Source organism: Arvicola amphibius, chromosome 7 (assembly GCF_903992535.2).
Source record: "Arvicola amphibius chromosome 7, mArvAmp1.2, whole genome shotgun sequence".
NCBI classification, from domain to species: domain Eukaryota; kingdom Metazoa; phylum Chordata; class Mammalia; order Rodentia; family Cricetidae; genus Arvicola; species Arvicola amphibius.
Window position 1 is genome coordinate 106,292,685 of NC_052053.1, and position 23,609 is coordinate 106,316,293.

General features: G+C 43.1%; 2 protein-coding genes across 3 annotated transcripts in view; one reads left to right on the plus strand and one right to left on the minus strand.

Moving 5' to 3' along the window:
• The window catches only part of Ccdc175 (coiled-coil domain containing 175), a 56,052-nt gene extending 47,911 nt beyond the window's left edge, over positions 1-8,141 (plus strand). The window contains 4 exon segments of the mRNA XM_042055410.1: positions 1,341-1,384; positions 2,047-2,233; positions 7,516-7,643; positions 8,133-8,141. Coding sequence (XP_041911344.1) covers positions 1,341-1,384; positions 2,047-2,233; positions 7,516-7,643; positions 8,133-8,141 — 368 coding nt within the window.
• On the minus strand, positions 8,092-23,530 carry LOC119819089 (JNK1/MAPK8 associated membrane protein). Of its 2 annotated transcripts, none has more exons than XM_038337103.1 (7): positions 23,152-23,530; positions 20,702-20,775; positions 19,999-20,153; positions 17,321-17,527; positions 15,260-15,441; positions 11,675-11,751; positions 8,092-8,926 (listed from the first exon to the last, which is right to left on the minus strand). In XM_038337103.1, the coding sequence occupies exons 1-7, from the start codon at positions 23,153-23,155 to the stop codon at positions 8,708-8,710; spliced, it is 918 nt and encodes a 305-aa protein (XP_038193031.1). In that variant the 5' UTR covers positions 23,156-23,530; the 3' UTR covers positions 8,092-8,707. The 2 variants fall into 2 exon arrangements, with proteins under 2 accessions (XP_038193031.1, XP_038193030.1); XM_038337102.1 differs by having other exon boundaries at positions 20,702-20,793.
• Positions 23,531-23,609: the final 79 nt, after the last annotated feature.

Below are 23,609 nucleotides of genomic sequence, written 5' to 3' on the forward strand. Positions count from 1 at the left end.
AAAAAACAAATAATACCCAACAAATATCACAAGGTTAGCAGCTTGAGGCAAAGAATTTATTTAACTGGTGACGTGATCAGAGTTTGGAGAAGACCCACCTGTTGTTCTCTGGACACTCAGCATCTGGGGGCTGAAACCATCTAAAGACCTGTACCTAAGCTCAAAGTTGAGGTGGCTCTCAATGTGCCTGGGGGAAACTCCCGGTCAGGACACCTTCTCACGGTCTCCACACATCACTGCTGGGTTCCAAGGAAAGTGTCACAGGAGAACTGAGTGGCCTCTCGTGGCATTGTCGTGTCCTAGCCTTGGAAGTCAGCATATCAGTCCCACACGAGTCTCAGGGTAAAGAACAAAGGAGGAGGTCAGCACCACGATGCAAGAGGCGAGCAGGTGCAGCAGAGACATTGCGATCTGCTACCTGTCTACTCAAGTTTTCCACTCATTACCTTGTGCTTTGGGTGTTCTTATCATTGAGCTAAAGGCTTTATATATTCTGCAACTTAGTTTTCTTTCAGTCTGAGGCTTGACTTAGGTCAAGTAGAGGCAGAGTTTCTCCTCCTCCTCCTCCTCCTCCTCCTCCTCCTCCTCCTCCTCCTCCTCCTCCTCCTCCTTCTCCTTCTCCTCTTCTTCTTCCTCCTCCTTCTCCTCCTCCTCCTCCTCCTTCTCCTTCTCCTCTTCTTCTTCCTCCTCCTTCTCCTCCTCCTCCTCCTCCTCCTCCTTCTCCTCCTCCTCCTCCTTCTCTTCCTTCTCCTCTTCCTCCTCCTCCTTCTCTTCCTTCTCCTCCTCTTCCTCCTCCTTCTCTTCCTTCTCCTCTTCCTCCTCCTCCTTCTCCTCCTCCTCCTCCTCCTCCTCTTCCTCCTCCTCCTCCTCCTCCTTCTCCTCCTCCTCCTCCTTCTTCTCCTCCTCTTCCTCCTTCTTCTCCTCCTCCTCCTCCTTCTTCTCCTCCTCCTCCTCCTTCTCCTCCTCCTCCTCCTCCTCTTCCTTCTCCTCCTCCTCCTCCTCCTCTTCCTTCTCCTTCTCCTCCACCTTCTCCTCCTCCTCCTCTTCCTCCTTCTTCTCCTCCTCCTCTTCCTTCTCCTCCTCCTCCTCCTTCTCCTTCTCCTCCTCCTCCTCCTCCTCATCCTTCTCCTCCTCCTCCTCCTCCTCTTCCTTCTCCTTCTCCTCCACCTTCTCCTCCTCCTCCTCCTCCTTCTCCTCCTCTCTTTTCCTTCTTCTTGCCCTTTTGCCCTTTCACCCCTCCATCATTCTGGAAGTAGAAACATATAGATAAAAATATTTTTAAACTTTTAATTATTAAAACGTTGATTGTTTTTGTAACCATTGTGTTTTAAATGTTTCAGAACACTATTCAGATTTCCTGGCACAATTTCAGATCAATATTAAGGTGAGGATTCTTCTTGAATTCTTCTGTGTATCGTGTTTCCAAAGGAGTTCACCTGCCATTAAATGTATGTATGTGTGCGTGTGTGCATGTGTGCATGTTCACATGTGCATGTACTGGTTTGTACTCATGCACATGTGGACAGAATTGTGAGACTACGGAAGGTTGACAGGGTAGGGTCAGCATCACATCCATTGTGTTAAATGTCACTATGAAATCTTAATCCTTTCAAAAGTTATCTTCTCACACTACCAGTCAGCCAACATGATCAGTCTCTCCCTCCCTCTCTTCCTCCTTTTTTCCCTCCCTCCTTCCTTCCCTCCTTCTCTCACACCTTCCCTCCCTCCTCCTTTTCTTTCCTTCTGTTCTCATTTGGTCTTTGTCTTTGCAAGTTTAAATACGATACATCTGTTTGTGAGCCTGTGCTGACAGCTCCGACTCACTCTGTATTTACCAGGTGTTCAGCACCTCCCTTCCCCTCCTCCTCTACGTAGGGAATGAATCAGGCAGGCTGCTTAGAATATAGCCTCTGCATAGTTCTAAAAGTCACTTCGTGTGACTAATGCCAGTTTTTCATACATAACATCATTTTGGAAAGAAACCACTCAGAATGTTATTTTGTTGTAATTATATTCACACTCACCCCTAAATGCCATTCCTTTAAGGAACTGGTGAGCACTGGAGAAGACACCTTGCAAGAAATTAAGACTCTAATAGAGAAACTACAATACAGGGATAAGAGGATCGAGTCCATTAGTGCCTGGCTGCTGGGCAGCATTGAACGGCTGCGTGTTCTTATGCTGGAGGAAACACCATCTGAACTTCGTCGTAAACAGTACTCTGGTGAATTCGGTAATGTAGAACTTCCTGCTGCCTTGTAGTAGCTAGTGACATCAAAATAAGGGGGCTCCTCAGAGACTGGTCACCAAAAGGAGGGAAAGGACTGTGCTCACTGATGTTGAGCATCCCACCAAACACGGGTACTGACCTTGGGTTGAGTTTGTTAGAATACTCTGTCAGTTCTTTCTTTTGCTTAGGATAGTTTTCAAGTGAACTCATCTCAAATCTCCTTCATTATAAAAAACGAAATCCTAGATAATCTATTATTGAGACAGGATTTTACTGTGGAGTCTAGTGTGGTTGTGAAGGGTCTTCCTGCCTGAACTTCCTGAGGGCTGGAATTATAGGCATGAGTCCCCAACACCCAATTCAGAAACATTGTTTAAAAGGCTTTTAATTCCTACATTCTGGGACTGAAGTGATGGCTCAGTGGTTTAAAGCACTCCTTGCTCTTGCAGAGGATCAGGGTTCAATTCCCTGCCCGACTGGATGACTCACAACCATCCTAGCTCCAGGGGATTTGCTGCCTGCCCTCTTCTAAGCTCTCTGGCTACCAGGCCTTTACACAGTAGAAGTACATACAAGCAAAACATTCAACCATAAAAAATTAAATGAATTTTATAATAATAGTAAACTCCTTACATTCTTGAACAGAAAAAAATGAATATAATTTCATCTTGCCTTCCTCAGATGAATTTGGTGCTAAAACAGCAATTCTCTGAAAAAGAAATATATCAGGGGATGTCTTCTGAGTATTTCTGAAATGCAGACGTGTAGCCTGACCTCTGACCTTGCTTCATGGGCTAACAGCCCAGCCGTCTACTTCACCCTCAATCCCTGTGACTGTGTCACATTAGATTGGCACCCAAACTCTGCTCAAAATAGGGATGTCGTGAGAAATAGAGGGAACCCTTGCATGGATACAGCCCAGAACTCCCAGTGAGGAAGTCACTTGAGCAGAAGGGACCATGGGAAACAGCTGTGAGGGGATGGGATGATGAGGAACACCGCCTAGCATGGGTGCGGTTTCTGAGATCATTTGGGTTGAACATCAACGAGTAAGCATCAGATTGTGTGTAAAGATCAGTGTAGAAGGTAAAATGGGTAAAAGTAAAGCAGGGGAAAGAGCCAGGGCTAAAACGCATTTCAGTACTGGGCACAACCTGTTTTTTGGAGGCTTGGCTGGGTAAGTAAAGTTTGAGCAGCTGGGACGTCGTGGGTCAGCCCTCTTCACTGCTGAAAGCTGTTTTTGTACAGACCCGGGGAGCCTGGTGGAATGCACTGTACACACAGTCTGTGGTCCCCAGCCACCTGACTGCTCTGTGCATTTCCCCGACGAGGCACAACCACATTCATCACCGTAGACAAAGCACAGTTCAAGAGCTCACTCGTTCCTAAGTGTCATATAGTTCAGAGCAGGGACTCACTTGTCTCCTGACTCCATCAGGGCACTTATTCAGATGTAGCCGAAAGCTAAATGCTAAAATGTGGCTACAATGCGGGTTCTAGACCATGGTTTCTAGTCCTTGGATCATGGGTAGTAAAGAAGCTGGTGGTCTCCAAACATCAGTTCCGACTTAGGAAGCAAATATTAAATATTCTGCTTATATTTGGTGTTGTCATCCTTTAAAATTTGTGCTTTTGACTATCAACATATAGAGAAATATAAATCGCTAACATGTGATTTAGCTTAGGATTCAAGGTAGAGGTAAAATAAGCTGGGGACCACTGGTCTCCATATCCTGGGGTCAAAAGGCCTAAGCAGGGTATAGTGGTGCAGGCCTTTAATCCCAGCACTCAGGAGGCAGAGGCAGGAAGTCTGGTCTACAGAGTTAATTCTAGGACAACCAAAGCCACATAGTGAGACCCTGTCTGAAAAAAAAAAAAACAAAAAAACAAAACCAACCAACCAAACAACAACTACAGCCAGAAGTCTTTCTGTCTGTCATTAGTATCCTTGAGGAAAGCTTACAGACTGGCGAGAAGTGGAGTGTATTATAGCCATGTTCATTCGTATATTACATATGCCTGTGCTTTCATGCTATAAATGCCAGAGTAGCTGTGACACAGGCCATGTGACTCTCCAAGTCTAGAACATCTACTACCTAACGCTATAGAGAAAACATTTAGGACTAGCATGTTGGCATTGGCAGGCTTGTGTCTAGTCCCATGGAAGGCTCTTCTGACAAAGCCTGAGCTCACACAGGTTGACGAAGACTGATTTTGTTTCTAGACCACACAACGGTAAACATCTACAATGAAATAAAATGAACACCCAGTCTCCCCCTTCTGAATTGCCTGGGGTTCTCCAGAATCCCTGGACCGCTTCCAGGACAGCAGCCCTCTGCTGCCCCCTCCTGGACATAATATGTCATTACAACCCTTCAGGTACTGCCCTGCTCCACACCCATTACACTAGCGTCTTTATTCTATGGAGTACCCCCCGGGACAAGAAAAGAGACAGTTAAAATTAATGGAGCTCTTCTAGTGAAGAAGTTACGGAGGTAAAGCTCTCTTATTGGGTGCTGAAAGCACACAGGAACGTCAGGGACAGGCGCAGATAGATGTGAGCTGGCTAAGGACCCCAAGCTGAGGGACTATTGGTGGCGGGGAGGTCGCTAACTGGAAAGAGGAGTGAGTAGAATCTCAGAACGCTAGATGTCAGAATTTACCTGAGCCCTGTGATCAGCTAGCTTCTTAGCTTTTCTGTTTTATAAGCAAAAACGTAATGAGATATATCCAAACCAAACAGTAACAGCACAGGTCGCTTTTAAATTATTAAAAACGTTTTGGGCCAAAGAGATAGTTCAGTGGGTGAAAGTTCTTTGCCACCAAGCCTAACACCCTGAGTTTGATTCCTGAGACGGGTGTACTCCTACATGTTGTCCCCTCAACTCCACATGCTTTGTGACACATGTGCTCTACCCACTGCCCCCAACACGCCTTTGCAGGGACACACACACACACGCACACACACACATGCACACACGCACGCTCAAGCAAGCAAATACACACCATACGGAGTGATTACAATTTTTTTTTAAAGAATTTCTTTTCGTTATTTTCATGCCAGAATGAAAACAAATCAAATTTAAATATACTCACAGTCCTTCATTTTTCTTCTTAATCAGAAGGCTACTGCATGGCATTTCCATGTATGTAACCAGTTTTGGCTAAACCTCCCTACCCATAGGCTCCTCTTTCCCACCTTCACGACCTGCCCCCACTTGGACCCTTCTTCCCTGCTTGCCCCTCCCCACCGTGCCATGTAATCATTTCCGCCTTCCTATTACATGAGTTCTGTTACCCTCCTAGCTCCTTCTCTTGCAGCCCCCGGTGCCTGCCCCACACAGACCCCTTTCTAGTTTCCTGCCAGCCATTCACACTCAGCCCCACATTACATGCACACTCATAAAAGTTAAAAGCTTGGGATCTGTATATAAGAGCGAATTAGACTTTCTGAGCCGATAACCTGATTTAATATTTCCACTGTCGCTCATTTTCCTACAAGTTTCGTATTTTTTTTTCCTTTATGATAGAAAAAATCGCGCTGTACACACGTACCACACTTTATTATCATCTGTAGCTAAGCATCTAGGCGGATTCCATTTTCCTTGCTATTGCGATGCATTAGCAATGCACACAGGTGAGCGCATATTTCTGTGGAAGGATGTGGAACGAGTCATATGGTAGCTCTAGTTCTATTTTCTTGAGAAACCTCCACACTGGTTCTCATCGGGGCTGAGCCAATTTCACTCCAGCCAACAGTAGATGGGAACTCCCCTTTCTCCACGGTCTTGCCAGCAAAAAGCGTTTGTCTTCTTGGTGACAGCCATTCTGACTGGGCTAAGATGGACTGAATCTCAAAGTAGCTTTATTTTGCATTTCCTTGGAGGCAAAGGCTATTGAGGACTTTCAAAAACACTTATTGGCCCTTTGTATTTCTTTTGAGAATTATCTGTTCAGTTATAATTCCAAATCCCTTGAACATTATACACAGTAACTTAGGTTACACGAGTGTTTTTTTATTGATCAAATCATATATTCCTTGCAGAAGACTTTTTTAGATCACCTAATGTTTTAAGAGTTAAAAAAATCAACTCTTACAATTGTCAGTTTTCTTTTCATTTTTGTGATGGAAAAATTACTCAATATTATTGTGCACATTTCGAGCATTTAATTCTGAAAAATAAATTGCTTTTAATTTTATAGTTGCAGCAGAATTGACATCTAAGAGAGAAAAACAAAGTCATCTGCTGAACGATTTGAAAGGGTTCCAAATCACCCCAGGTTACATAACAAGACTGTCTCAGAAAGGTCAACCAAACCAAACCAAGCCAAGAAGTTCTCTTGGAAAAACAAAGCTCAGATTAGGAAGACCTTCATTCAGACCAGTGGTTCTCAAACATTCCACAAGGAGGCTTGAAGAAAAGAATCTACCTTGAGGCTGTATCCCAGACTAGTTCAACATGAGACATGAGTGCCCAGGAGGAGGTCAGGCATGTTGGTTTTTAAATCTTGACGTGGCTCCACTGAGCAGCCAAGTCTTAGAAACTGATAGTTTTGGGTAAATGTTGTTAAACTCATCATTAAACCCAAATTAAGAAAAAAAATGCCTTTCAAATTATTCTGGACTAACTAGCAAAATAATTACTCTAGCCCACAACAGTAAAAACTACAGTGTATCCCAAGGACTTCAGTCAAGACCAAAGCTAAGCTGAGGGCTATTTTGCACATTTTTAAAATAGACACCTTTTTCTTTTTTGGTTTTTTTTAAGACATGGCTTGCTGTAGCTTAGGAGTCTGTCCGGGAACTAGCTCTTGTAGACCAGGCTGACCTCAACCTCACAGAGATCTGCCTGCCTCTGCCTTCCGAGAGCTGGGATTAAAGGCAGGTGCCACCACGGCCTAGCTATAGACACATTTTATCAAACTATTTACTGAACATGAGCGACCAAAGTGGCTATAATATTGATAACCTTGTTTCTATGAAAGCAGATTGTAAAACCCAATATTAAGTATCTGCCCTTGGAGAATTGTAATTTTTTTATGACTCCTCCTTTTACACATATTCTTTTGCTGGGATGGTATACAGGAAGGTAACTGTTACAAACAGCTTAGAATGCAAAGGGCCCAGTGGCTCGCCACGGGCAATCAGACACATCGCCTCTCAGGTACAGACTACGTAATTAGCCACTCGAGGATTCTTGGAACAAGTCAGGACTTTAGTGGACATTAATAACCACAAAACCTATGTAAAACACAAATAGAACTTAAATGTTTTTTTCTTACAGAAAAGAAGCGAAAGAAGACTCGCAAAATGGTCTGTTTTCCTCGCTCCATTCTTGTGAGGAGAAACGCCTTAACTAGGAGCAGTAAATAACTTAAGGAAACAACCTAGAGAATTCCAGAGACCCACTGGGTGAGTGCACCGAGTTTGTATTCTGCTGCATTGCATTAATGTAAGTCTCCAAGGTTGCTATGGAGCAGAACCGGAGAATAACCCCTCAAACACTACCACTACAAATGAATACACATAGCCAGATTATTGGCTCAAGTGTTAACATTTCTAGTCTGTTCCCATGGCTGTGACATGAGTCTCTCCAAGCCTTCAGAGGATGAACGTGATAGCTTACCTATCCAAAACCAGCCACAGAGGAACCAGCTAGGTGTTCCTGTAGCTCATTCTAGCTAAGATACTTCTAGTTATAAGATCCTGACTCAGAAATGCATTTGAAGAAATAAGATGAGAGGAGGGGAGTATGCATATTTATCCAGTAGACAAATGGGGCATTAATCTTAATACTTAAAAATTTTTAATTATTTCCATAATCGCCGTTGGAAAAAGACTCACTTGTCAGAACACTGAGTTATTTTACAGTTAAACTCTTTATTGTTTTCTTCTTTACAGGAACAATAACTTGAACACATCCACAACCAATCTGTCTGTCTATGAACAGAAAGCTCATTATATAAATTATGCTTTATTTTTGCAATATTACTAAAATACTGTACTGGTGAAAATAAATAGACACAGACAAAAAAACACCCTTTGCTTCTGCGGCTGCCCTCATTCTCCACGAGTGGGTCTGCCTTTGTAATCCCTTAGCGGAGAGAGCCAGAGGCCGAGCTCACAGGCAGGAGTAAGAATGCCACAGCGAAGGAGTTCCGAATATACTTGATGCTGGGTTTTCACAAAAAGCTGGGAGACACTCAAAAGCACAGGCGCACAGAAACATGGCTATCCGGGCTTCCAGTGTGACAGATAACATATGTATAGCACAGTACCATGATGCTGTGTGATTTCCGAGTCCAATCACAAGGTCCATTAAATCAAAGGATAAAAAACAAGCATTAAAATGTCCAGATAATCTTGCTCCCATGTAGGACAGAATGCTATTAATACATTTTAATTTCTTCTTTACTTTTTTTTATTAAGAATACTTTTTAGGGGTTTTATTTGTTTTGTTTGTTGGCATTATGTATTCAGTGTCCATTGGCCCCTTCTGAGAGTATCCGCGATGGTTCGGTAAATTTTGCAGTGAACAGGTAAAATAGGGCTGGTGTTGGTACCAAAGCCAAGAGCGGTAGGTCGTGTTCCAGCCTGTCAGCTCTGGAGATGGAGACAATCCCGTAGGCATGCAGCAGCCAGTGGCTGAAGAGAACAATGAGTCTTTTCTTCCTGACCAGGAGATCATAGCAGTTCTATGTGATCGTGTATGAGAAAGAAGAGAAACACAGATTAGCAAAACTCAGCTAGACCACTTGTCTTCACCAGTCACGGCCAAGAACCCTGACTGCATGAGCTAAATAGACCTCAAGAGCTGCCCCAATCACCCAGTGCAGCCACCGTACTGGCCAGACGGCCACAAAGGCCCTCAACAGCCACACTTAGTCACATCTCTTGGTCCTTTTTCATTTACATCACTATTCACTTGGAAAACATGAGCTTCTTCAGAAAGACACGAACTAGAAGAGGAAGTCTACAGTGTATACTCCCTACGTCCAGATCTACTGCATCTTCATAAACCTCACCTTCATGATGCTAACGTTTCCAGTATCTGCCGTCTGAGTACACTCAAGACAGCAGAAAGACTCACTAAGAAATCACCTGATTTCTTTTCATCTTCAGCGCCGTGTGAGGACGTAGAGAAACTCAAAGGATCAAATCAATATAGAAGTAAAATCGAAATGTGCTAATAAACAGTGAAGGAATTTTCAGTGGGTTACCCTTCAACTTTTTCTTTCAGTTAAACAGCTCATGGGCTCATCTCGACCTGGAGTGTCTTTCCCTGGATTCAGTTCCTGAGAACAGATCTAACTGAAAACACAAACATCCTCAGAGCAGACACTTGGAGACAGAGAACCAAAGGAGTGAGCAGCTGATCTGAAAGAGCATTGCTCATCCGTAAATATGCAGATTTTATTCAAATACTCCAACATACACCTTGATCTTTTCCTGGCTAATGAAAAGTTAGAATTAATTTCCCGTCTTCTCTGATTAAGTCACTTGCAATGCTGATTAAAGATTACAAAGAAGCAATGAGCTATCTACAAACTGAGCAAGCTGAACAATCACCATCAAATCGTTCCATTCAGTTCCTCCATTACTGCCCCTACCTGAGGCCACTACGAGTTCCAGGTATGGCCTCACCTCACACTGTCACCAGTGTGTTAGAAAAAGAGGTATCAACAACCATCTCTCAAAAGAGTTACCTTGTTTTCTCTAGTGTCCTTTTGAGTATAAGAAGTTTGAGAAAACACACATTAACTGCTGTGAGCAGTAGATTCACAGCACAGCATGAGGGTCTATGAGCTGGGCCTTTAAATCCTTGGGAGGTCTGCTCCAGATAGAGCTTTGTAATCAGCGCTATTAAGGTACTTAATGGAAATTGTGCCATTGTGCTGTCTTAAGATAAACAGAATCTAAAAGCCACATCATTGGAAAGAAAATTACAGAAGAGATGTACAAAACTGCCCATTTTGAAAAATTTTAAAAGTTTTATGAATGTCTGTCCTAGTTAAAATGTCAAATATATGATTTTTTTCTCATTTTATTGCTTATACTGTAAACAGATAATACCTTAGTCCTTAAAAATAAAGTATTTAAAAATGTGATGGTAGGGTGTTCTACTTTACAACAATGGCCTACATATCAATGAATCACAATACTTATTTTTGGCCAAAAATATTTTGAATTCAAAACATAATCTGGAACAAGATGGCTCAGTGGGTAAAGGCAGTTGCCACCAAGCCTGACCACCTGAGTTCAATACCCAGGACCCACAGGGAAGAAGAAGAGAACTGAACCACCCTCACACGTACACTTAGGCTTTTGAGCACACACACATGCACACAACTAAAAAATAAAAGGTTAATGAAATAATTTAAATATACTATAACAAAATTAAGACAATATATACAATGTAAAACTTTAAAACATTTAAAAAATAAGGTTCCTCGTTTGTTCTGGCTAGTTTTATGTCAACTTGACACAAGCTAGAAGCATCTGAAAAGAGGGAGCCTCGGCTGAGAAGATGCCTTCATAAGACCCAGCTGTAGGGCATTTTCTTAATTGGTAACCGATGGGGTGAACCCAGCCCACTGTGGGTCCACATTCCTGGGCTGGTGTCCCTCAGTTCTATAAGAAAGCGGGCTGTGCGAGCACGGGGAGCAAGGCCGGAACTAGCGCCCGTCCACGGCCTCTGTGCGTCACCTCCTGCCACCAGGCTCTTGCCCTGTCTGAGCTCCTGTCCTGATTTCTTTCTATGATCAACAGTGACGCGGGAGCAAAAGCCGAATAAGCCCTTTCCTCTCCAAGCTGCTCAGTCCCGGTGCTTCATCACAGCAATAGGAACCCTGACTAAGACACTCATTATAGTGGTGTTCCACTGAAACAGTAAAAAATCACAAAAGAGCCAATCGGAACTGAAGTGCTAGTATCGGTGTAATCAGCGAAATAGCTACTGTAGGGCAAAAACATCCCAACCAAAGGAGAAACTGAGAGGGAGATGCATAGCTGGTGTGGAATGAATAATCACGGACATCTCTAGTAAACTATTTTTTTTTTAATCAGTTCTGTGTGTAGTGAAGTATTTCTGTGTGTCTTTCAAAACAGTATCAGTGAACTTGAATGTGTCGATCGATAACTGCATTTCTGCTATATGGGTAAATTCTGTAAGATGACTTTTCGTCATCTTGTTTGATAGGAGCGCTGACTACTTCACTAATTTCCCAAGAAAAGATACAATGCCGTCCCACATAACCTCCCATAAAATTATCGAAAGAGGTACAAGTGACATTAATTAGCCAAGAACCAGTGAATCAACTGCTGGATCTTACCATCTCCTATGTACTTACCATATCATATGCACTATTCCATTCGATTATCGCGTTTCATTCAAAAGAAAAAGTAAAACCTAAAACCGTAGCAAAGGAAAAGCAGTTTCTTACCTCTATTTCAGAAGCTGACATGTACACAGCCAGAGTAACCAAAGACAGCACTAATATCATGTACGGGAAGGCGTAATCTGGAAAACAAACACGGATCCTGCATTAGAAACTGACAAATGAAACCAGCAGCTAAAACACAGCCCTTGTGAATTTGTTCTCAGCCCTTCAGAGACTTGAGTCCTATCACCTATTGACTGGCAGCCAATTCTTTGTGAATTATATTTTCGGCCTTCTAGGCCACACAATCTCCACCTCAACTCCCCGACTCGACAGATGTGGCATGCAAACAGCTCGGGACACATGTGAATGGGCAGCTATGCCTCTTTCCCAATAAAATTTCATAAACAACAAAATATGAGTGTCATATAATTTTCACACTATAACAAATTTGTCTTTTAAATTTTTCTCAAACTCTTAAAAGGGCAAATCGATCTCACACCTGTGAGAAGCTAAGAGATTTGATCCAGCTGAAAGATTAATTGAAAAGAATCAAACTCTCTCCCTTGTGTCTAGAATGCTACAGGAGCTAGGTGCCAAACAAGATAACTGAAAGAACACTCAGTGTTCTGTTCACGGGCCAAGAAGGAAGCTTTGGTTGAGAAGACTATTCATAGGAGTAACCCAGCTGTCACTGTCTTTAGAAAAGTTATTTGTCATACAACCTTTTGGTAGTCTTCCTAGCAAAATTCTGTTAATTTCTATTTCAAATACAATACAGCAATAATATCCCAAGCAAACACTTCCCCTACAGAACATTAGTTTCCCCTTTCCTACTATGTCTAAGTTAAAAGAACACAAAATAGGCAAGTTGAGAAAAAAATACCCTGAATTATTTCTATACAGTTATTTTTAAATAACTCAATTTACAAAGCTTCCAATTATTCTACAATGCATATCTAGGACAAACGTAATTTTGGATGTAGTGGCCAAAAGCCTCAATGATCAATAGGCCGCAATTATCAATTTAGCTTAGAATTGAGTTAATAACACCTATAACTTTTTATGTTAGGGATTGTGCCCTCGATCAGCCACTACAAAACAAAACAAAACAAAACTCACTCAAAGCACACATAAATAACAATGCTAACTATATGCGGTATGATCTCATAAGAAAATTCCAACTTCAAGGGGACAGATGGGTACTACTGGGTGAGACACAGGATTAAGAGCGGTTCTTACAGGCTAGGATGTAAAGCTGAGATCTTGTGCTAGGGCCCGGGAATCAGCATGTTCTCCCTGGTGGGTCAGAGGTAGATCACACAGAAATACTGGCTAAAGAACCTCCTAAGCATTCCCAGCCCTTTCCTCCCCAGGCCATAGATCCCCAGTGTGCTGAGCCACCAGCTACCAGAAGCTGCCCCATGTACTATGTTCACACTACATCTCTTTGTTTAAAAAAAAACAAACTTCTTTTCCCAAATCATGAATTTGGTATGTACCCTCTGTGACTAATGCAGAAGACTGCAAAACGAATAAGAATGGAGGCTTGTTAGCAAAATCTTCAGTCTAACGCTCCTGCAATGGAGCTATTTCTGTCATACTTTACATACTATATTTTAAACTAATTCACAATAGCTGTGGTTTAGGAAACAATACTATCTGGCTATCACCCTAACATTCCAAATCATTTCCTTATTTCCATGGCTTCCCTCTTTCTTCCAGTTCCTAAGATCTTCAGCCCAGAACTCAAGTCCTCTTCCTCCTCCTCCTCCCAACAGAGGGTGACAGGGTGACTGGGTAACAGTGAGCGCTGTCTCACTACGTCCTTGACCCAGTGTTCTGTTTGTCTGTCTCCTTTGGGATGGATCACTGTGGTCCTCAACCCAGTGCGTTCACCCAGGTCTCACAGCCAGTGAAGGTTCCACCAGCGCAAAAATCCCATGCACGCTGCTCCATCATCAATGTGCTTTGTGACCACAAACACTTCCTTGCCCCAAGATAGGCAGAATAAAGTCCAACACCAAACTGCTCCTTCACGGAGAGCTTCCATGAATATTTTGGTCAGACTTAGCAGTGGTTCCCAAATTATCGGTAAGCTCAGCCTTGATCACGCCAACACCTGAGTCCACCAGGGTCAGAGTGTGCTCCTGAGGGTTGACGACAGCAACTGTCAGCTCTTTATTGTTGTCCCACTTGGAAAGGTCTATTGGGCTCTCCTAGTGAATCTTGTCCAAGGATCAGAAGCATGAAGGATTCTACAGGAAAATTTCCTTATTGTAATAGAAAGTATTAATTACAGAAGAAATATGATGGGCAATATTTGTCTGAAAAGCAATGTCTCTCCTTCCCCTTCCTCACGGTGTACTTCCTCGCGCATCCTGAAGATTCTAAAATGGAAGTCTGGTCACGTCACTCGTCACTCTTCTACCCAAATCCCTGTAAGGTCCCTGGGGTAGCTTGAATGAGAATGTACTCCACTGGCTTATGTCTGCTGAATACTTGCTCCAGCTGGTGGTCCTACCTGGGAGGTTTAAGGGGCGTGGCCTCGTTGGAGGACGTGTGCGGCTGGAGGCTGACTTTTGAGAGTTTAAAGACTCATGCCATTTCTGCTTCACTCTGCTTCCTGCTGGCAGTTTGAGATGTGAGCTCTCAGCTATTCTTGCTGCCATAGCTGCCACTTGCTGCCACAATTCCCTGCCTCAATGACCCCTTAACCCTCAGGAACCTTGAGCCCAGATAAACTCTTTCTTCTGTAAGTTGCCTTGATCATGGTGCTTTATCACAGCGATAAAAACTAATAAAGTCCCAACACTCTAGACCCCAGGGCCTAGGGCGAGAACAGCTGTCTGGCCCAGCAGGTACACACTGAAGTGGGCCGACACTAACAGGGACGGCTAGGAGCTGGACAGCGCCTGCCTGTTTTCAGACACTGCAAGTGAGTCAGATGCCCTGTGAGCTAGACGTGAGGAGGGCCTGTGGCCACCACTTCCTCTTCCAGTCTCACTTTCACCTTGGACCAAGTTACATCATCAAGCTGTATAGTCCCCATCCCTGCCTGCGTCTTCTGGGAAGACTTCTTAGAAAAGACATACGCGACACGCACTGTTTATGGAAAATGGAAATGTACTCAAAAGTACCCCCTCTGCTCCCCCGCCCCGCCCTGCCCCGCCCCGCCAATGTTTCCTCGGCTATCTGGAAAGTGTCTGCTCTCTCTCCTAGTACTATGTAAGTCATTGTTAAATGACTTACCCCTTGTCCTTCTGAGATACAGTCCAACCTCAAGAGTTGCTAAATGAATGTTTAACACACAGACTTCCTTTTAACTTTATAGAAAAGATTTTTATAAAGGACCTTAGAAATCTAAGACAACAGTACACAAAACTTACTGCCAACATAAAATTTCATCTACTGTATATATAAAGCGACTTTTTAAACTTTCATACTAGAATTTTTAAATCTTCCAGTTTAGTTACAACCTTCAGCCTCATTCTGTTGAGAAACTCTAGTCCACTCTGTTTTTAATAACACCATGTTTCAGCAAAAATCTACACTAAGGTTTGCCTTCAAAGGTTAAAGGATGACTTTAGTTAAATCTGTGAACTTTAGCTGGGAGGAGAACACTGAGTTTTCACTCATCAAACTTACACAAGAGGCCTCCACCCACGGCCTGCAGCACGGTCAAAATGGGGAAGAAGTAAAGAGCAGCATAAATGCTTTTGAATCGCTCCGACTTCCCTAGTCCGCAGGCGATCTTCTTCACCAGCAGAGGCCGGAGAAGCATCATGAGCATCAAGCAGAATGCGTAATAAACAAACACGATGGTGTACCTGCAAAACAAGGGACGTCTCAAGACGTGTGCAACATACTTCCACCCTTGACATTCTTAGATCAAAGTTCTTAAAAGAAGGCTTAAAAGCACTAAGTCTACCCATTAAGATACTGAAACTGGCAGAAGGAGGCACAAGCAAACACACACATGGTTTTTTTTGTTTGTTTATTTGAAAATATCTCAATAATCCTAAAAATTGTGTTGGATAAATGGCTCAACATTTAAGAATATTTACTGATTTTGCAGAGAACCTGGGTTCGTTTCCCAGCACCCCTAAGGCAGCTCACAATCCTCTGTACTCCTGCTTCAGGGGATCTGACACCCTTTTCCAGCCTTAGCAGGCACCACACACATGTGATGCAGACATATATGCAAGCCAAATGCCCGTACACATAAAATAAGGTAAATACATCTTAAATAATAACTTTAGAAATGTTTATATATTTTAGAAGAAGAAATAAACAAAATATTCAACAATAGCAAAGCAGTTAATTTTATGGTAAACTCATACTGGACACCACACAGCCATGAAAATAGGCAGCATACAGCATGCTGTGGGATAATGCTCTTGTATACTGTAAAGATTTGTCACTTGTATTGTTTTAATAAAGTGTTGATTAACCAGTAGCCAGGCAGGAAGTATAAGTGGGGCAACCAGACTAGGAGAATCCTGGGAAGAAGAAATGTAGAGACACAGTTGCCAGACTCAGAAGAAGCAAGATAAGAAAGCCTTGCTGACAGAAGGTACCAAACCATGTGGCTAAACATAGATAAGAATTACGGGTCAATTTAAGTTGTAAGAATTAGTTAGTGATAAGCCTGAGCAATAGGTCAAACACTTTAAAATTAATGTAAGTCTCTGTGTGGAACTGAACCACTCACTACGACCGGGTGGGACAGAAACTTTCATGTACAGATGCATGTGAATAAGGTATCTCAATCAGTATGACTGGATATGTCAATTAAAAGAACAAGTAGTAAAAGTTTAATATAGACAAAAAAGACAATAACTTTTCATAATTTAGGCAAGTAGTTTGAACTATGGATTTGATTAGAATTTGACTTTGACAACTTACCTGTACTAGAGAGATAGCTAGCAGTTAAAATGGTAGAAAGCTCTTGCAGAAGATCCAAGTTCAGTTCTAGCACCCATGTCAGGAGGCTTACAACCAAATGTAACCTCATCTCTAAGGGGCCTGGGACCCTCTTCTAGCTTGATGGCACCACACACATGGCATACATTCACACACACACATAAATACACATAAAGGTATATCTTTACTAAAGTCCATTTCTATTATGTGTGCACATGTCCTGGTGTGTGTATTAACACTTCATCTGATTTAAGTGCTAACAAAAACAAGACAAGAGAAAGCAATGACAGCTTGAATCACCTAGAGAAGATTCTGGAACGTGCAATTAACTTTATCAGCACAAAACAAACCTTTATGAAACACAGAAAACGTATTCCTAGAATTCTATGTGTGCATGTATTTTTTTTTAATGTCAAAAACACTTCCCCTTCTCTCACTAAGATGTTCTGGGCTGACAATACAGTTTAGGTGTTGGGCTTATTGTCAAACTTTCTCTCTCTGTCTCTATCTCTCTTGAGCATGGCAGTACATATCTGGAATCCCAGTCCTCAAGAGGCTGAAGCAGGATAATGAGATTGAGGACGGTCTAGTCCATACAGTGAGACTATGTTTTAAAAACAAAAATAATATTTGCTCCTGTTATTCGCTGTATGCCTTCAGAGAAGAAAACAATTTCTACTATCTCTTCCCATACCCAGACGCTTACAATGATCTATCTGTCGCAATCAATGGAATCTACAACCGTTTCTTTCTCAGTGGTCTTGGGTCTAAAGAAATACTCACAGCGGGTAGACTGCTTCGTGGGTGCAGTGCACTGTGGTCACGTAGTCTGGACTCGGGTTGTAGAGCATCGTGTACCAATCGGACAGCATCAGTACTCGGCAGGAACGGATGTAAAGGACGCCCACTGGGTCACTCACGAGCAAGGTGATAATGGCCGCCACACTGCACTCAAACAGTGCAGTGATGTGCTGGAACAGAGCGCTGGAGCTGCAGAGACAGGGGCACAAGCCCAGCAGTCAGCTTCAGTCGAGCGCGCGCACAGCTCAGCATACAGGGCCTAAATGTCTCAGCTATGATCTGGAAGCTGCACTCTCTAAAGATCAGACAAGTCATGCACGCCAGTACCTCAGACAACCTGTTGTTATGGTCCGAAGGTTTGTCTACTCTAAAATTCTTACGCTGAAATACACTCTCAGTGTGATAGTGTCGGTAGGTCAGGGTTGTAGAATCCTCAGGAAAGAGATTAGAATTTTTTTTGAGGAGGTCAGAAGAACTTTCTCTGTCCCTTCTGCCATGTGAGGTCACAGAAAGAAGGTGCCAGCTACGAAGCAGAAGGCAAGCTCAGCAGCCACGAGGTTTGCATCACGATGCGCCACTTCCAGTTTCCACGGAGGCAAGTAGTGTGTTTCTAGTCTAGCGGGGGCTGTGGCTCATGGCTACAATCTCAGCACTTGGGAGACTTAGGCAAATGGAGTATCACAAATGTGGGGCCAGCCTGGGCTACAGAGTAAATTATACATCGTCTTGGACTACAAAGTAAGATCCTGTCTCAAAACAATTAGAATAATTATTATTTAGCTAATTAGTCAGTTAATATCTAAGTGTTAAATACCTGGTTAATTAACTAGCTGATTAATTTCATTAATAGCCTATGTATATGCATGTATATACATGCACTTATTAGTGAGTGCCTGGTGCCTGTGGTAGTCAGAAGAGGGTGTTGGAGCCACTGGAATTGGAGTTATGGATGAAGGGGTCAGATACCGTGGGACGGGAGCTACAGATGGTTGCAAGCCACCGGTGCTGTAGACATTGAATACCAAACCTGGGTCCTCTGCAAGAGTAACAAGTGCTCTTAACCACTGAGCTATCTCTCTAGTCCCTTTTTACTTGTTGAAAGAGAAGACTCCTCAGAGATCACTTCATGTCCTGTGTTTTCCAGATTTCAGCTATTTCGTGAGGGTTACTAGAGCTCCTAATTAGCAGAACCGGATTACTTTACAGACATAAAAATACTGACAGCACAAGTCTAGATAAGCGCATAATATATGATCTGGTCTTGTAGGCTTTTTATATAATTCGTGTTTTTAAAGTAAAAACCACACCCAATTCCCAATGACAGGAATCTTTCCATCATGTTGCAGTCCGTCTGTAGTCAGCCACATGATCTACAAAAGTAAAGGTGGATTCTAAAACTCATGCACTAGACTGCATCGTATTTCGGTCCACGAAGGAGCACGTACACGATGGAGGTCCACAGGACTGTATTCTGTGTACCCTGTAGCCGTCGGCGTGTGTGCTCTGGGATGCCGCACAGTCGCGGGGGCGCATTTACTGATCTGTGTCGCTACACCTGATGGGAGACTGTGGTACTTCAGGATCCCTCCTGCACTTCAGAGAAGGATGTCCCTTTCCACATCCCCTTCTACTCCTCGGCCACGCTAGACTGCTTCAAGTTTCTTTGCACACATGGGGCAGGCTTCGTCTTCCCTCAAGACATACTTCCTCTGTGTGGAAAACTGTGTGCTCTTTATCATCCGCTCTGGAACTGGGCCCCAGCTTTATGAACTGTCCTAAGACTTCCCCATCCCAGGCCTCCAGATCCAGCCCGCTCTTAGCTCTCGTTTCTCAGCCATACCACACTCCCTTCTGCCTTCATAACGCCAGGCAGTGAAGAGTTTAGAGAGAGTGAAAAGACCAAAGCAGGAAAAACAAGAGCAGAGGGCAAAACTAACACCTAAACAAGAATCTGCTCCCAGCCCCTCCCCAGAAGAACCAGGCAGATGCTTGTCAAGAGCCTCTGCATGCGGGGACCCCCACTTTCATCACTACCTTCCCTTCCTTTAGCACCCCCACCTTGGCCACTTCAGATCACATTGCCATCCCTCCATCTTTTTTCTACCAAAACTGTTTCAGCATTTCTTAAGTCTTCTAGGTCCTATTAGGCATAATTTCTCTCCCCATTCTTTGTGACTCTCACTACATCCCTAAGATGGATTTATATTGTCATCACGTACCCATCTCTCCTCTCTACTTCTTCTCTCCCTTTGATCTTCCACACATAAAATACACTGCTCAACAAATGCACTAACAGTGCACTAGTCAGCTCTCATAAATATACGAGACCATAAGCATTAAATGAAGTTATAAAGTATTTGTTCTAAAACAGTAACAGCTTGTGATCCTAACCAACTCCTGCAGAAACTCAGTATCATCTTTAAGAAATAATATTCTCTAGCAGAGTCTCATTAACACCTACTAAGATATGCCCTGCTATTTCTTTTTCATTTCAGAAAAAAAATAGGTTGTCCCTTTGAAACAAGTGAAGGGTAATTATTCTTCTGATTGACAGTCAGGCAGGGGATATATAGGTTAGCAGAAGATCGCACACTCAGCATCACAATATGTGATCTTTATTCCAGCACTAGTCCACCCAGGTACAATCAGAATGTGCTCACCTCTTTTTCCCCGAGTACCATTCAATGAAGAACCAATGTAGAACAAGAGGAAGCATCGCCATAAATCCAAGATAGAGCCAGTCATAAAGCTCGGGGGACTCTGTGCAAGGCTGACAGTACTTCTGTGCATTGGTCCTCTGGCCTCTTGGGCACACCTACAATATGTAGAAGCATTGCTTTATACACAAGTAGTGTTTTGGGATCATTCTATAAGGGAATCCCATTTTATTTTAACCAGTTTAGTATATATGGATAGCCTTTAGAAATTAAAAAGAAAACCTGTAAGCAGAATAAAAAGAAATCTAAAAAAGAAAATACTTCAAGAAATCTACATCATCTGTGCTGTCTGCAAAACACTCAGTGAAGACTTCTACTTAATAGCTAAAACAACTAATACTCAATGAAAACCTTGTAACATCACATAAAAATTATTGCCGAAGTGTCCTGGGGTTGTCATATCAATTTACTGTACAAAACACTTTGATAAATCATTAAACAATAATTAGACATTATAAAATATTTTTAATATCTGTGACTATCAAGAAAGATTTAAATAGTTATCAACATGCTAATATAAACAAGGCTTTTATTAATACCACATTCTTATACATTTGTGACTATATTTAAAACAAAAAATTCTTCATGCACAAAGTTGCCAAAGTAGATAGTTCTTAAAATAAAATAATATTAACATAGGACTTACCCCACATTCTCCATAGATTTCACTGGAGCCGTTTTTAAATAATAGGGTCTTCCCACAATAGAGTCCAAGGCATGCTGGTTGAATATCGACAGCTTTTTAAAAACAAATGCCAGTATAGTAACATCCTTTGTGGTTACAAGTAATAAAAACCTGGTAACAGCTGAACTGGCAGAAGTAGCTCAACCTCACTTATAATAAAATGTACTAGACAAGTCTTGATGCATTTAAGTTCTTTCACGCTGTGACACTACAGGAAATTATACCGGCATCCTATTGTTCACTCTGAGCCTCAAACTGGTCTCCAGCCAGCACAGCAGGTTCTAGCCCCAGGCACCTAACCCTGAACCTTCCCACTAGCTCCAAGAAGCGGTCCCGAAGACTAGACTTTGGAATTTCATTGATCCTAAGCCTGCACTATCTGGAAAGTTTGATTTGTGGAGCTCAGGGTAGAAGGGGAGAATGGCAGAAAGTTGTCATTTCCCATGTGTGCGCTCGGGCAGGCACACCGCGTGCCATATATATCACACAATTTAAAAACTAATTAAAATATATCATGTTGTCCAGTTGGGGCATTGGGCATAACAGAACATGTTAACAGAAAGGTTGAAGGAGAAAATTTTAGAATAGAGCGTAAGTCTCTAAAACAAATCACCTCCATATAAAAGCATTATTTTAGCTTTTATCATTTCTGCTGAGGGCAGGGGTCATTTTCACCAGGGCTGGCACTGAGCTTCTAACCAACTACCTGAGAATCACTGCCTTGCAATTTCTTAAAGATATGAGGAAAATTAAAAACAGCTCTTTCTAAAGCAAAACCCTGAGGACCTCCAAATCACCTTGGACTTCACCTGGGAGAAATGAGTGAAGGTGTCTTTTGAACCAGTGACGCCTGATTCTCCTCACTGCCAAATAACCATATGTAGAGTATCTGTTCAAGGGCCTCAAAGGCTCGAGACAGTGTGGCTGCCTTCTCTAAGAATCTGCCATATACCGTGAAATAAGTCCAAACCAATGGTGGCCTACATGTGAGTTTACACACTTTATTATTATCACTTAACTATAATTTCCTCAAACTTTTCATGCGTCCACAATGTGGAGATTATGGTTACAAGGTCCTTTCTCCTTTCAAATTCCTGTAGACTTGATTTTTTTGTCCTTACATTTTCAAGGAAAACCAAACAGAAAAACATAGTCTAAAGTGTCTCACGTTTGATTATTTAAACAGTCTAAAATGTCTCACTCTTGATATTTTCACTTTTAACAAGTACTTGACATCTTTTATAACCCATGCTTCTTTATTTTAGAATATTTAAAAAAAAAGACTTTTATTATGATAGTATTATTTTTTTATGTGTTCTGTGTGTGTTTTGCCTGAATTTATGTCTGTGTGCCATGTACCTGCCTGGTGCCTCTGGAGGTCAGAAAAGGATATGGGATCCTCAGAAACTGGAGTTACAGAAGATCCTGAGATGCTGTGCAGGTGCTGGGACTCAAACCCCGGTCCTCAGAAAGAGCAACAAGTGCTCTTAACCACTGCGCCAGCTTTCCAACCAGTCCCTTAACATTTTTTTTGTTTGTTTTGTTGCAGCAATTGAATTATAATGAACTAAATACATGAAATGAATTGTTTCAGGTTTTCTGGGAAGAAAGTTAAGGCACTGATGGGCTTTGCATCTAAAAGATCCCAAAACCAAGGCCTGAAATCAGTGCAACAAAGAAAAGCAAAGCTGATTTACCTAACCAAAATAAATAAATAAATAAATAAATAAAAAGTAAAAATCTGTACAATTACAGTCCATAGCCATTGGTGAACCATGGCTAAAATGTTGACCTTGGTTTTCTTCTGCAAAAATCTGGCCCCTTGTGAAAGACTAATGGATTTACATTTGATGCCAGGTGTAGTGGCGCACACCTTTAAACCCAACACTCGGGAGGCAGAGGCAGGTGGATCTCTGCGTTCGAGGCCAGCCTGGTCTACAGAGCGAGTTCCAGAATACCCAGGGTTATACAGAAAACCCCTGTCTCGAAAAACAAGAAGAAACAAACAAACAAAATTTACATTTGAGGTTGAAATAGTAAGCTGTGTGTCAATTTGCTTCTGCTTTCCTGCCCTGCACTAACACCCGCACTTCTAATTCTCAAGTCAACCATAAGGAGCGCTTTCCTGGACAAGAAACAAAGGAATGAATGAAATAACGTAGGAAGAACACAACAAAGCCTCAGCCCTTCCTTCTGCACACCGCCCCTCGGTCATCTCCAGCCATTCCGGAGCAGACCATCCCAACCCCGGGAGAAGTCAGAGCTGGAGCACAGGGCAGTAAAGGACAAGTGTGCCCGCCACGCGAGACAGAGCTGTCGGCCGGAGGCGAGCCCGGGACAAGGAGGTGGAAAAGCAGCAGGCACGAAGACAGAGATTCCCCCGGCCCCCAGCAGCCTAAGCGACCACTTACCCATTGGCCACACTAGGATCTCCAGAGAAGCCAGGGGATCAGCCGGTCCGAACGCAGAACCCGAACATCCGGGCCACAGCGCTCCCCGCCGCTCCGCCTCCAGCTAGCCTGGCGAACGCGGTGGAACCCCGCCCCGGCTACATTAGGTTCCCAGTCCCGCCCCAGCAGCGCCGTCTCCGCAAGGCTGAAATACACTTGGTGGACTATCCGGCCTAAGATCACAGGAACCCGGTTTCCTAGTCTAGGCTCGGAAGCGTCTCTGTCCCTTCCGGGTCTGCGCTCAGAGGCTCCACCCTTTCCGGGTTCAGACTCACCGGGCCTCGTCTGGGCAAGGGCCGGAACCGAGGTCCAGCCTCCAACCGGGTCAAGTCTACACCGCCTCTAGCGATTCCTAGACTGGACCCAGAGGTCCCGCCCCCGTTTCTTAGATAAGGCTTAGTAGCCCCGCCCCCGCCGTG